At 46.8% G+C, this 10,898-nt stretch overlaps 1 protein-coding gene across 2 annotated transcripts; it reads right to left on the minus strand.

The window, feature by feature from the left end:
* Positions 1-2,920: 2,920 nt before the first annotated feature.
* MRPS23 (mitochondrial ribosomal protein S23) lies at positions 2,921-8,025 on the minus strand. Of its 2 annotated transcripts, none has more exons than XM_020902660.2 (5): positions 7,869-8,025; positions 6,883-7,053; positions 3,973-4,050; positions 3,646-3,772; positions 2,921-3,304 (listed from the first exon to the last, which is right to left on the minus strand). In XM_020902660.2, exons 1-5 carry the CDS (start codon positions 7,910-7,912, stop codon positions 3,158-3,160), a joined length of 567 nt encoding a protein of 188 aa, XP_020758319.1. In that variant the 5' UTR covers positions 7,913-8,025; the 3' UTR covers positions 2,921-3,157. The 2 variants fall into 2 exon arrangements, with proteins under 2 accessions (XP_020758319.1, XP_020758318.1); XM_020902659.2 differs by having other exon boundaries at positions 2,921-3,310; positions 7,869-8,022.
* Between the last annotated feature and the right edge of the window lie 2,873 nt (positions 8,026-10,898).

Consider the following 10,898-nt stretch of genomic DNA (forward strand, 5'->3'; position numbering starts at 1 on the left):
ACGGGCACAAGGTCACACCGGTAAAAACCGGAACAAGAACTAGAACCCAGACCCACAGACTCATCTTGTGCAGATTTCACTGTAACCTGGACATATGCCTTCCTTGGCTTCAGCTCAGCAAACCCCCATGGAGGACCCACTCCTGATTTAATGCTTCGGTGTGTACATACAAGGATTTCTGCCCTTGCTCACGCTCCAAATGGGAAGAGGAGACCTACCCTGGTATGGAAGACCGGGGTCAACCAGAGCACAGACCGTGGACCTGGGATACCGACTGCAGTGAGCACAGCCTGGAAGGGGCTCAACAGGGACTTGAGACCTGATGTGAACATCAGTAAAGCTTTCCAGTGCAGATACCTTGTGAAAAGGTCAATGAATGGTTTTTAAAGACCACGGTGGCAAGTAGGTGTACCTGGCAGAAAAAGCAGCAGGCACACTTTCGCATCCCTCCCACCCACACTTCAAGGCTCCCCCGGCAGTGGTCCTAGACTAGTCTAGGGCTGATCCCTCTTCCTGTCTCTCTACACCTTACTAATTTAAAAGGATTCCTGTTCATCTTGCTTTGAAAGTCACCTCATCTTCCCAACAATGGTAAGTTTCTCTAACTTAAGAAAGAGGTCACAGGACTTCCCTCCTAGTCCAGTGGTTAAGAATCCACCTTGCATGCAGGGGACATGGTCAGGGAACAAGGTATCACATGCTGCGGACCAACTAAGCCTGCTGGCTGCAACTAGGGCCAGTGCACCACATGGAAGAGCCTGCAGGATGCAACGCAGATCCCCCACCCCCAGTCGCGGCTTAGCCCTGGCCAAATAAATGAGTACATTAAAAAATGAGATCACACTTCCATTCTCTCCAAACACTATAGGGGCCTGGTGATGACTTTTGTTCACAATGACCATGGGAAGAGTTCTGAATGCCCGAAGGACGCCTCACACCTTCGGCCTTGTTTTTTTCCCTTTTATTTATTGGCGTGCCACGTGGCTTGTGGGAATCCCCCGATCAGATTGAATCCAGGCCCTTGGCAGTGATTGCAGAACCCTAACCACTGAATCACCAGGGGATTTCCTTGCTTTTTCTTTTTAAAGATTTCCCACCTTGGCTTCCTCGGAAGCCTAAATTTTGGTCACCCACCCCCTCCTCCAGGGACTGCCAGTGGGAAGGGAGTAGCTGTTCCAGGATCCTTTTGGGGGATCGTTCAGGGCACTGGGGCTCCTAGGTTCTCTCTCCAGCTCCAGGTGGGCGGGTGGGGGTGCTGAGCATACTTCCAACTTAGCCCAGCAGCTCACAGACCTCCCCTCAAATTGTGAGACCTAACCTGGCTCTGTGTGAACTGGTATTTGGCACCACCCCTCAATTGCTCACAATGACATCCCCTTTGCTTTGATCACTGAGATTCAACCTAAAGGTTTGCTATGCATCCAAAGCATCTGAGACTTTAAGTGGAAAACGAGGTACAGAACACTATGCATTATGTCCCCTGTACACATTCAAAATTATTTCTTGAAACAGGTGATAGTGGTGGCCTTACGGAAGGAAAAATGGGAGGGCCAGGGTATACGGTGGGGCTTTTCACCATGGGCATTTTGCACCATTGGCATAATTTTAATTATGCAACCAATAAATTTTTAAAACATTTTCACTATTATGACAAAGAAACTGCCTTTTAAATCCTAGAAAGGTGGGAGGTGGGAGGGGGGGATCGGGATGGGGAACACATGTAAATCCATGACTGATTCACGTCAATGTATGGCAAAAACCACTACAATACTGTAAAGTAATTAGCCTCCAACTAATAAAAATAAATTTTAAAAAGTTGTTAAAAAACCAAAAAATAAATAAATAAATCTATCTGTCAAGCCTATGAGAGTACAAGGTTTATCTGTTACAAATTCTAGAGTTGCAAATAAATACTGTACTAATGAACTTAAAAAATAAATAAATCAATCCTAGAAAGGTTTAGAAAGGTAACAAGTCAGCCCCGAACATCCCTCTGAGAACAGAAGAGTCTCTTCCACCTGTTGAAGTCCTTCTCCCAGGGCCTAGCCTGGTATTTGGCACCCAATGGCTGTCCAATGTTGAATGGACCTAATTTACTTCCCCATCTAAATGCAAAGCATTCCGTAAACAAGAGGAATTGTAGAACAAAGACAAGGTTGGCGGGAAGGGGAAGTAATAAGGTGGAGAACGGCTTTTGCCCTCGGTACTCATCGACCTTCCATGACTTGAGCACCACGTGCAAGGTGTCTGGTTGTGGGATGTGGACCCTGCCCCTAACCTACCAGCAGACAGAAGACACTGTGCACAAAGAACAGGGGGAGAAAGCTCCATGGGTCTCAAAGTAAGAAGTTTCTGAAGAAGCTCATTAATAGCTGAGGAGTATTTATTCAGTAAAAGATAAGGAAATGACAAGGCAGGAGAGTTGGCAAAAACTCGTAAGCACAGCTGGATGCCAGGGAGGCAGGTGGATGGAGGTAGGGAGTGTCACCACTCTTGGCGGCTCAGTTACCCACAGAGACATCATCTGAATTCATTCTTCAGCTAGACATGATCAGTCATTCATTCAAGAAATCTTTCCTGAGCAGCCTACTATGCACAGGTCTATGCTGTCTCCAGCACTCAATTCATGAGATTATAGTTTTGACCTTACTTCATCATCAGTGATAGATGCTTGCTCTTATTGCAAAGCACAAGTCAGCCTGGCCTCTCAAGCAAAAAGTACAAAGAATATTCACAGACAGAAAGAGCTGGCCAGGGAACCACATGTGATATGCAAGTGAAAGTCCAATGGATCTGAGAAAAGAAATGTACCAGAGAATCAAATGTGAACACAAGACTCCAAGCAAACCAACTCAGAGTGAATCCCATTCAAACAATACGTATAAAGGTTTTCTCATGCTATTTACAATTTTAAAGTAAATTTACTTTATAAGCACCGAGGAATTCTTTATTTAATACCACCATAACATAAAAGTTCACATAACCGCTTCTTCAAACCATGATACAGAGCTTTATGACAACCTAGAAGTGGGAACCCAAAGAAGGCAAACACGATGCCTCAGAGATCAGGAAACATTTACAAAGTTCAACTGTTAAAAACAGTTCATTCCGGCAGTGAATCCAGTTTGGATGTCAGTATACACAGTATACACATTCTTTAGGGAGGTGAGAGGCCTTTCGATTCTTCTCCAGGTGCCTCCAAATGCTGGGGCTGTGGAACTTCTTTCAGAGGTGGGTTCTCCTCCAATGCAGTTTGGGATTCGACACCCATGGGTTCAGATTTCCGGGAAACTTGACTACCTTCCTGTTGCTTAAAACACCAGATATAAGTACATCACTCAAATAGCTGAAAGTATTAATATATGACTAGGCACATTCTATGACCGAGTCAAAAATTTAGCATTACTATCTCAGGTCAAATTCAATTACACACAATAAACACGAAAAATCTCTACAGAACCACAATTTTAAAAGCCCTCATGACAATTCACTTGTTCCATGCAGCAATCCTTACCACAAAATTCTAGCTTACTCACCCTAACAGGATTTGACCTAGAACCATGGATGGAGAAAGAAAACCAAGCCTTCCTTTAACCTCCGACAGACAACCAATCCTAGCAATAGCTGTGATAACAGAATACTCACAGTCCTTGCTTTTTCTAGTCGTCTTAAAATGACACCTTCTGCCAACAAAGCCTTCCCTGCTTCCACAAATAACTTCTCTTCATCTGTTTCTCCAAGTTTCTGTAACTCAATGTACTTCTCCACGAACCTAGAATTCCAAGCAGTCACATCTTTGGTCTGTATACTGAGAGTTTTCAAATCCTGCTGTTACACAGTACCAAGTATTCCCTTAAGAGATCTTCCCATAGGAACATCTTTTTCCTCAAGTGGAATTCAATAAGACTCCTCAAACTGACAACTAAACTCTAAAAAAAGGAAAGGTAACCCAACACTTGTAGATTGACTTACCGTTCACAGGTAGACTTGAAGTTTGGGTTGAACAGATCAAAAGCTTTTGGACCTGATCCATAGGCTGAATAAAATTTCCTTGAAAATACAAAATAACACAATATAAATTTCCAATTATAGATCATGGCCAAGAATGGAGTAAAGAATAACTGCTGGACCCTGAGAAATTGAGTATAACATGACTTACAGGTCCTGAGCCAAACAGCTTTTGTCTTCAGTAAGCAATGTGTGCATATGGTAAAAACATGAAATGTTACAGAAAGATATCCAGACAAAAGTAGCACTCCCCCTCACCCCTGTAACCCAATCTCACAGTTCTCCTCCCCTGTAAGTAACACTAACCAGTTTCCGTCTATCCATCCAGGAATGTCCTATCAATATAAGTATATATGTATCTATCATCCCCTGTCCTCAGCCACATTGTTTAACCCCCAGGACAGTAAACACATCTTGCCTTTTTACTTAGTATTTCTCAGAGATCATTTCAATTCACTGCATGTAGACTGCTTTTAGTCCTTCGCTATTTCAGTGTTGCAATGATTACCTTTACCTACATTTTGTGGTGTACTGTGGAATAATTTCATAAAAATGGATTTGGGAGGCTTTCCTGGTGGCTCAGTGGTGAAGAACCCGCCTGTCAACGCAAGAGACATGGGTTCGATCCCCGGTCAGGGAAAATCCCCCATGCCATGGAGCAACTAAGCCCGTGCACAATTATTGAGCCTGTGCTCTAGAACCTAGGAGCTGCAATTACTAAGCCCATTTGCCACATCTACTGAAGCCCATGCTTCCCAACAAGAGAAGCCACTGCATTGAGAAGTCCGTGCACCACAAGAGAGTAGCCCCCACTCTCCACAACTAGAGAAAAGCCTTTGGAGCAATGAAGACCTAGCACAGCCAAAAATAAATAAATTAAAAAACTATTTTTTAAAAATAGTACTGTTGGGTCAAGATACCTTAATTTGTAATTTGACCTTCCAAACTGCCAAAATGCTTTCCAAAGGGAGGGGCTGTATCCATTCACACCCAGACAAGGGTATCAATAGGCAGATAGGAGACTGCCTATTCCCCAAACCCTGACCAAATTATATTTCCCAACTTTTTGATCTTCATCAGTCTGACAGGTCACATTTTGTACTTCACTGTAGTTTTGCTTTTCTTATCAAATAGACTCAATCTTTTCATGTTTAAAAGCACAGGAATTCCCTCTTCTGTGACCTATTCATGTTCTTTGCCCATTTTTCCTTTTAGTCTTTTTTTTATAGACTTACAAGCAAACTTTATAGCAATGTAAACAGGAAACTAGCTCTTTGTCATACACGTTGCCAAAGTTCTTCCCAGTATGTCAGTTGATTTTTTTAATTTTGCTTATGGTAGTTTTTATGTGCAGAAAACTTTAATGCTTTCATTTATGGCTTCTAGATTTTGTGAGGTTTTTTCCCCAACTTAAATAAGTTTATTTAAATATTTACTTATTTGGCTATGCCAGGAATTAGTTATGGCACAAGGGATCTTTAGTTACTGCATGTGAACTCTCAGCTGAGACATGTGAGATCTAGTTCCCTGACTAGGGATTGAACCTGGTCCCCTGCATCAAGAGCAAGGAGTCTTAGCCACTGGACCATCAGGAAAGCCCTGGCTTCTGGGTTTTTATGTCACACTTACGTAGGCTTTTATTAATCTCAGAGATTATTTTTTCAATTATCCCATGTTTTCTTCTATTACTTTCATGATTTCACTTTTCCCACTAAGGTTTTCACTTCCTAGATGGCTCAGTGGTAAAGAATCCACCTGCCAATGCAGGAGACACAGAAGACTCAGCTTCTATTCCTGGGTCAGGAAAATCCCCTGGAGGAGGACATGGCAACCCACTTCTGTATTCTTGCCTGGAGAATCCCATGGACAGAGGAGCCTGGTGGGCTACCGTCCGTGGCGTCGCAAAGAGTCAGATGCAACTGAGCAAGCACACATGCCCTTTGATACACCTGAAATTTATTTTGTTGTTATAATTTGTTTTGTTGTTAAAATACCAAAAACACCAAAATAAACAAAAAAGCCAAAAAAGATAAAGGTTCAAAAAACTATTTAAGTCCACAGTGTTATAATTTGGGCATTAAGAGTAACAAAAGAGGATGCAGTAAAATATTCCATTCTCCCATGACCATCACCCAGTTCCACTGCTATGTACACAGCAGAAGCACAAATGATTTTAACATATAAGTAACCCTGAAAGCATCGTGACCAAGTGAATGTAATGGACCTGAGCAGAAAAGTACTGGAAAAATACTTAATGCCCTAAAGATCTCTGAAAATTTCCAAACAGAGCCAGAATATACTTGTTCTCCTACCTCAAAGGTGTGTTGGGCAAGGGGGGCAGTGTGGTGTTCCTCAAGTGAAAGGCGGGTGCCTGGACCTCAATAAAGAATATGGGATAAGTAGTCATTTCAATTAGACACAGTCTCTGATCCTAACATTCTAGATGTTAAAAACTGACATCAGTATTAAGGGAAAGAGATTTGTCCTGTGAATTACCAGTCGACCACTTTGAGCCTCATAGTTCTCATGACTAAAACGGAGAGGAGGATACCTATCTTGCAGGGTTAGAGTAAGACCTAAATGAAGTAACGTTTGTTGGGGGCTTAACACAGTGCCAGCCACCAAACAGATGCCCAGAAACAGGTAGCTATAATTGCAATGGCTGGTCAGTTGCTGGGCACCAGGTTCTACTCCCAATTTCTGCTTCTCTGTCCTGGGGTTGGAGCACTTATTCCCTAATCTGGTGAGATGGACAAGAGCACCTACAGAGGGCAAGCCCTTACTCAATTCCCATGTAAGTGGCCAAACTGCTGGCTAAACCTTTTCTTCTTAAGTTGTGCTGCCTCTGGTCCACCACATGGGCTCCACACTCACGCTCTAATCTGATCCTCGTGGTAAAAGATGTCCTGGGTGGGAGATTTAGCTTTGCCATATCGCAAGCGAGGCCTTCGGAAGACCGGGTCCCGCAGCGGAGGGAAGGCGTTATAGATGTCAAACCAAAGGGGTTTCTCCTTCAACACCCCAGCCCGAATCAGGTCTCGCGTCCTGAAGGAAGGGTAAAGAACAAAGGTCAGTAAGTGACAACAGCCTGTCTGAGCCCCTGATGCAGTCTGAGACACTGGCAGGGTCGCGGAGTCCACAAGACAACCGGAAGGAGGGCAGAGCAGGGGGTCCCCTACCTGCTAAATGGTAAAATGTTTCCAAACTCCAAACCAACCAAATAGTGCTCAGGGTTAATCCACCTGCTCATGTGCGTCCCACTCCCCTCGCCACATCCACATCCCATCAAGGAAAATGCAAAGACTGTTCTGGCCAGGCGCAACAGCCTCATCCTCCCTTACTTTTCCTAGAGACCTCCATTTGGAGCTCGGCTGGTAAAGAATCCGCCTGCAATGCAGGAGACCCCGGTTCGATTCCTGGGTCAGAAACATCCCCTGGAGAAGGGATAGGCTACCCATTCCAGTATTCTTGGGCTTCCCTGGTGGTTCAGATGGTAAAGAATTCGCCTGCAATGCGGGAGACCCAGGTTTGATCCCTGGGTTGGTAAGATCCCCTGGAGAAGGGAAAGGCTACGCAACGCACTCCAGTATTCTGGCCCAGAGAATTCCATTGACTGTGTAGTCCAAGGGGTCGCAGAGTCGGACACGACTGAGAGACTTTCACTTCACTTTCCACTTGGAGAGCGGAAAGGTGCGATCTTGAACGTGCGAGCTAAGAAATTCGAGGGGTGACGCAGCCAAGCCACAATTGTTCACAAGCAGGACAAAGCACGAGAGAGGCCTGGCCAGGATCAGACCCACCCAAGAAAGGGAGTAAAAGGGTGAGACGCCCTCGCCACACCCCCGGCTCCGAGCACGCACCGCGTGAAAATGCTCCCCACGGTTTCCAGCCGACTGCCCGCCATGCCCGGGGCCTTGGATCCCGTGCTGTGCCTGTACCGGAACCGGAAGCGCCCGCAGCAGGCAAAGTGGGCGAAAGTCGCGGGCCGAGCCGCCGATCGCAGTGCCCGCGTTGCGGCTCCAACGGGAGGGCGTGGCCAGGCAGAAGCAAGGGATGGCCGAATCGCCGCACCCTCGGCTACTCGCCAGGCTCAGACAGGAGCACTCGATAGCCGAGCCGCTAGGGCGGGAGAGAGCCAAAGCCGGGCAAAAGCAATACATGACCGATCCAGGGGAGGGGTTAATTGTCGCTTTACCTTTTCTGGCTACCTCTGCTCTCGAAGGAACCAGGGAAGATGACGGGGAGGGCGTACGGAGACGCAGCCTAGGTCCTGGGGGAGCCAACAAGGCCAGGAATTCATAAGGCAGAGATCAGAGGTCACCAGCTCTAGGCTCAGTCTGCGCCTCATTTTGGTTGGAGTCACATGTGACCCAAGGACGGAAAAGCAGATAACCAAGGAGGGTCTTGGAACGCAGGAACGGAACCAGAGCTTTATCGTCCTTCCCTCCCCCATGGTGTAACTATTAGTGGAACAGTATAACCTGTCTCCCCTCCTACCCCGTAGGGAGGTGGCATTTGTCCTGCTCTTACCCCAACCCGGTATAGGAGCCTCATCCAATCAGCTAATGACCCGCAAGACCCCTATCCCACTCTGTGTACCCTGACTATAAAAGTGGACTAAGGACCCCCCTTTCAAGGTCGGTTCTCCCTTGAATTGGCCCGCTGTTCTAACAGCGTCTCCCACTCTAGTAAGCTTTATTCTTCTTTCATTCTGTCTCATGTCTGGAAATTCTTTTCCAACCCGCGCCGGGACCACGACATCACAGTCTACGCAGAAGGAAACCGAGCCCCTAGGAGGGCCGTCACCTGACCAAGATCACTCTGGAGCCCAAGCCTCCTTCCTGCGTCTCCTGCCCTTAAGCACTCCCCACTAAACCCTTTGGCCTTGAAGCGCCACCTGCATCCGCTCGCTGCAGACGGCTAGTGTTTTCTCCCCGGGAGGCGTCGCTAGCTAGCTGCTCCTTGGAGCTTGAAAAGTGAAAGTGTCCGGAACAAACAAATTCCGAGGAGGAAACTCAAAAATCTGGGGGAAATATCCTTTCAGGATAACCTTTTAGCCCAATAACCATACTTTGCGTAAGGTATCCTGTAGAAATTAAAGCACACTTTCACAAGGATATTTGTGCAAAGACCCGTCGCTGCAGCATTGTTTGTAATGCACCCTCCCATCCATGGAATGGGAAATGGCTGGAAAACTATGCTTCATATAATCTATGGATTCTTTCGCAGCTATTAAAACCAATGAGCTAGATCCACATGTGTTGCCGTAGATGAGTGCCCATGACTTACTGTAAAATGAAAAAGGATCTTGCAGAGAAGCGTCTTTAACCTGTTAAAAGGAAAACCTTTTACAGTGTTAGTGTTTGTATGCAATAGAAACTATGTGGAAAGGCACCTGTGGGCTGTGAAAGTTGATCTCCAGTGAGACTGCAGGAGGAGAAGGGAGATTTTTTTTTATGTACCCTTCAGAGTTTGACCTGTGAAGTGTCTATATTCATTGTTTTTTTTAAGTCAGAGGTCTGGGGGCGTGGGGGCTGGGTCTTCATTGGTGTGTGGGATTTTCTCTGATTGCAGCTGAGTAGGGGCTACTCTAGCTGTTTTGTGTGGGCTTCGAATTCTGCGGCTTCTCTTGTTGTGGAACACATGCTCTGGAGTGTTCAGGCTTCAGTCGCTGCAGCTCCCCGGCTCCAGGGCACAGGCTCAGCAGTTGTAACACAGGGGCTTATTGCTCCCACACATGTGGGATCTTCCCAGGCCAGGGATCAAACCCGTTTCTCCTGCATTGGCAGTGGAGTTTTTACCACTGAGCCACCAGGGAAGCCCTGGTATGCATTTCTGAACTTTTGAATCTAAGGGGAAAATCTCTTGGGAAAGACTCTGATGTGGGGAAAGATTGAAGGCAAAAGGAGAAGAGGGTGGCAGAGGATGAGATGATTGGATAGCATCACTGATTCAGTAAACATGAACTTAGGCAAACTCTGGGAGATAGTGAGGTCCAGGGAGGCCTGGCGTGCTGCAGTCCATGGGGTCGCAGAGTCAGACATGACTTAGCCACTGAACAACAAATCCAAGGAAGTGTTTTGAATCACATAAACACAAGATATCTCCCAGGAGTCCATTATCTTTGTCAGCAAGAAAGAGTGTCAAGCCATCCCAGAGTCCTCTTCTGGGAGGCTGGTGAGGTGGAGGAGGGGATTGTCTCATAAGCTGTTACTGTGTCTTTGCGTTATCTCACTGAATCCACACACCTATCCACAAGCGGCTGTTGTTATCCTCCTGAGAGATGAGAATGTGAGGCCACAGGGGGTTAAGTAACTTGTCTGATAAGTAACAGACAGAGCTAGTCCTCCAGCCCCGCCTGGGCACTTTCTGGGACTCCACAAATGCCCCTTACCGGTGCCTCCGGATGGAGGCTGGTGGGCTGAGGAAGATAGGCAAAACAGGGCCCGGGGGCCGGGGACAGGCTGATCTGAGGCCAGGGGCTGAGAGGTGGGTTCCACGGCTGGCTCGGGACCCTCTGGAACAGGGAAGAGAGAGTACAGTTCTGGCCACTGGGCAGAGCGTGAAGTCCTAGGCAGGTCTGTAAGACCTTGCTCTAGGAAGAGCAAACACGCTCCCAGCTAAATATAGTCTTTCCCGGCTTCAAAACAAGTTTCTAATTCTGTCCAAGTCAGAGCCAGCTGCCAGCCCCGACCACAGACACACTTCCCTTCTCCCACTCCGGCCTGCCCCGCGGGCCTCCGCCATTACCCAGCCACCGCTGCTGAAGAATGAGACGGACACATTCCAGGTTCAGGGAGGGGGAGCCGAAGGCCCAAGGCGTCCATGGGGGGCTGGTGGCAAGGGGGCGGTTTTCTCTCGAGATCTTCTTAGGGACGTCCCTTCCTCTT

The sequence above is a fragment of the Odocoileus virginianus genome, chromosome 17, assembly GCF_023699985.2.
Source record: "Odocoileus virginianus isolate 20LAN1187 ecotype Illinois chromosome 17, Ovbor_1.2, whole genome shotgun sequence".
Classification (NCBI taxonomy): domain Eukaryota; kingdom Metazoa; phylum Chordata; class Mammalia; order Artiodactyla; family Cervidae; genus Odocoileus; species Odocoileus virginianus.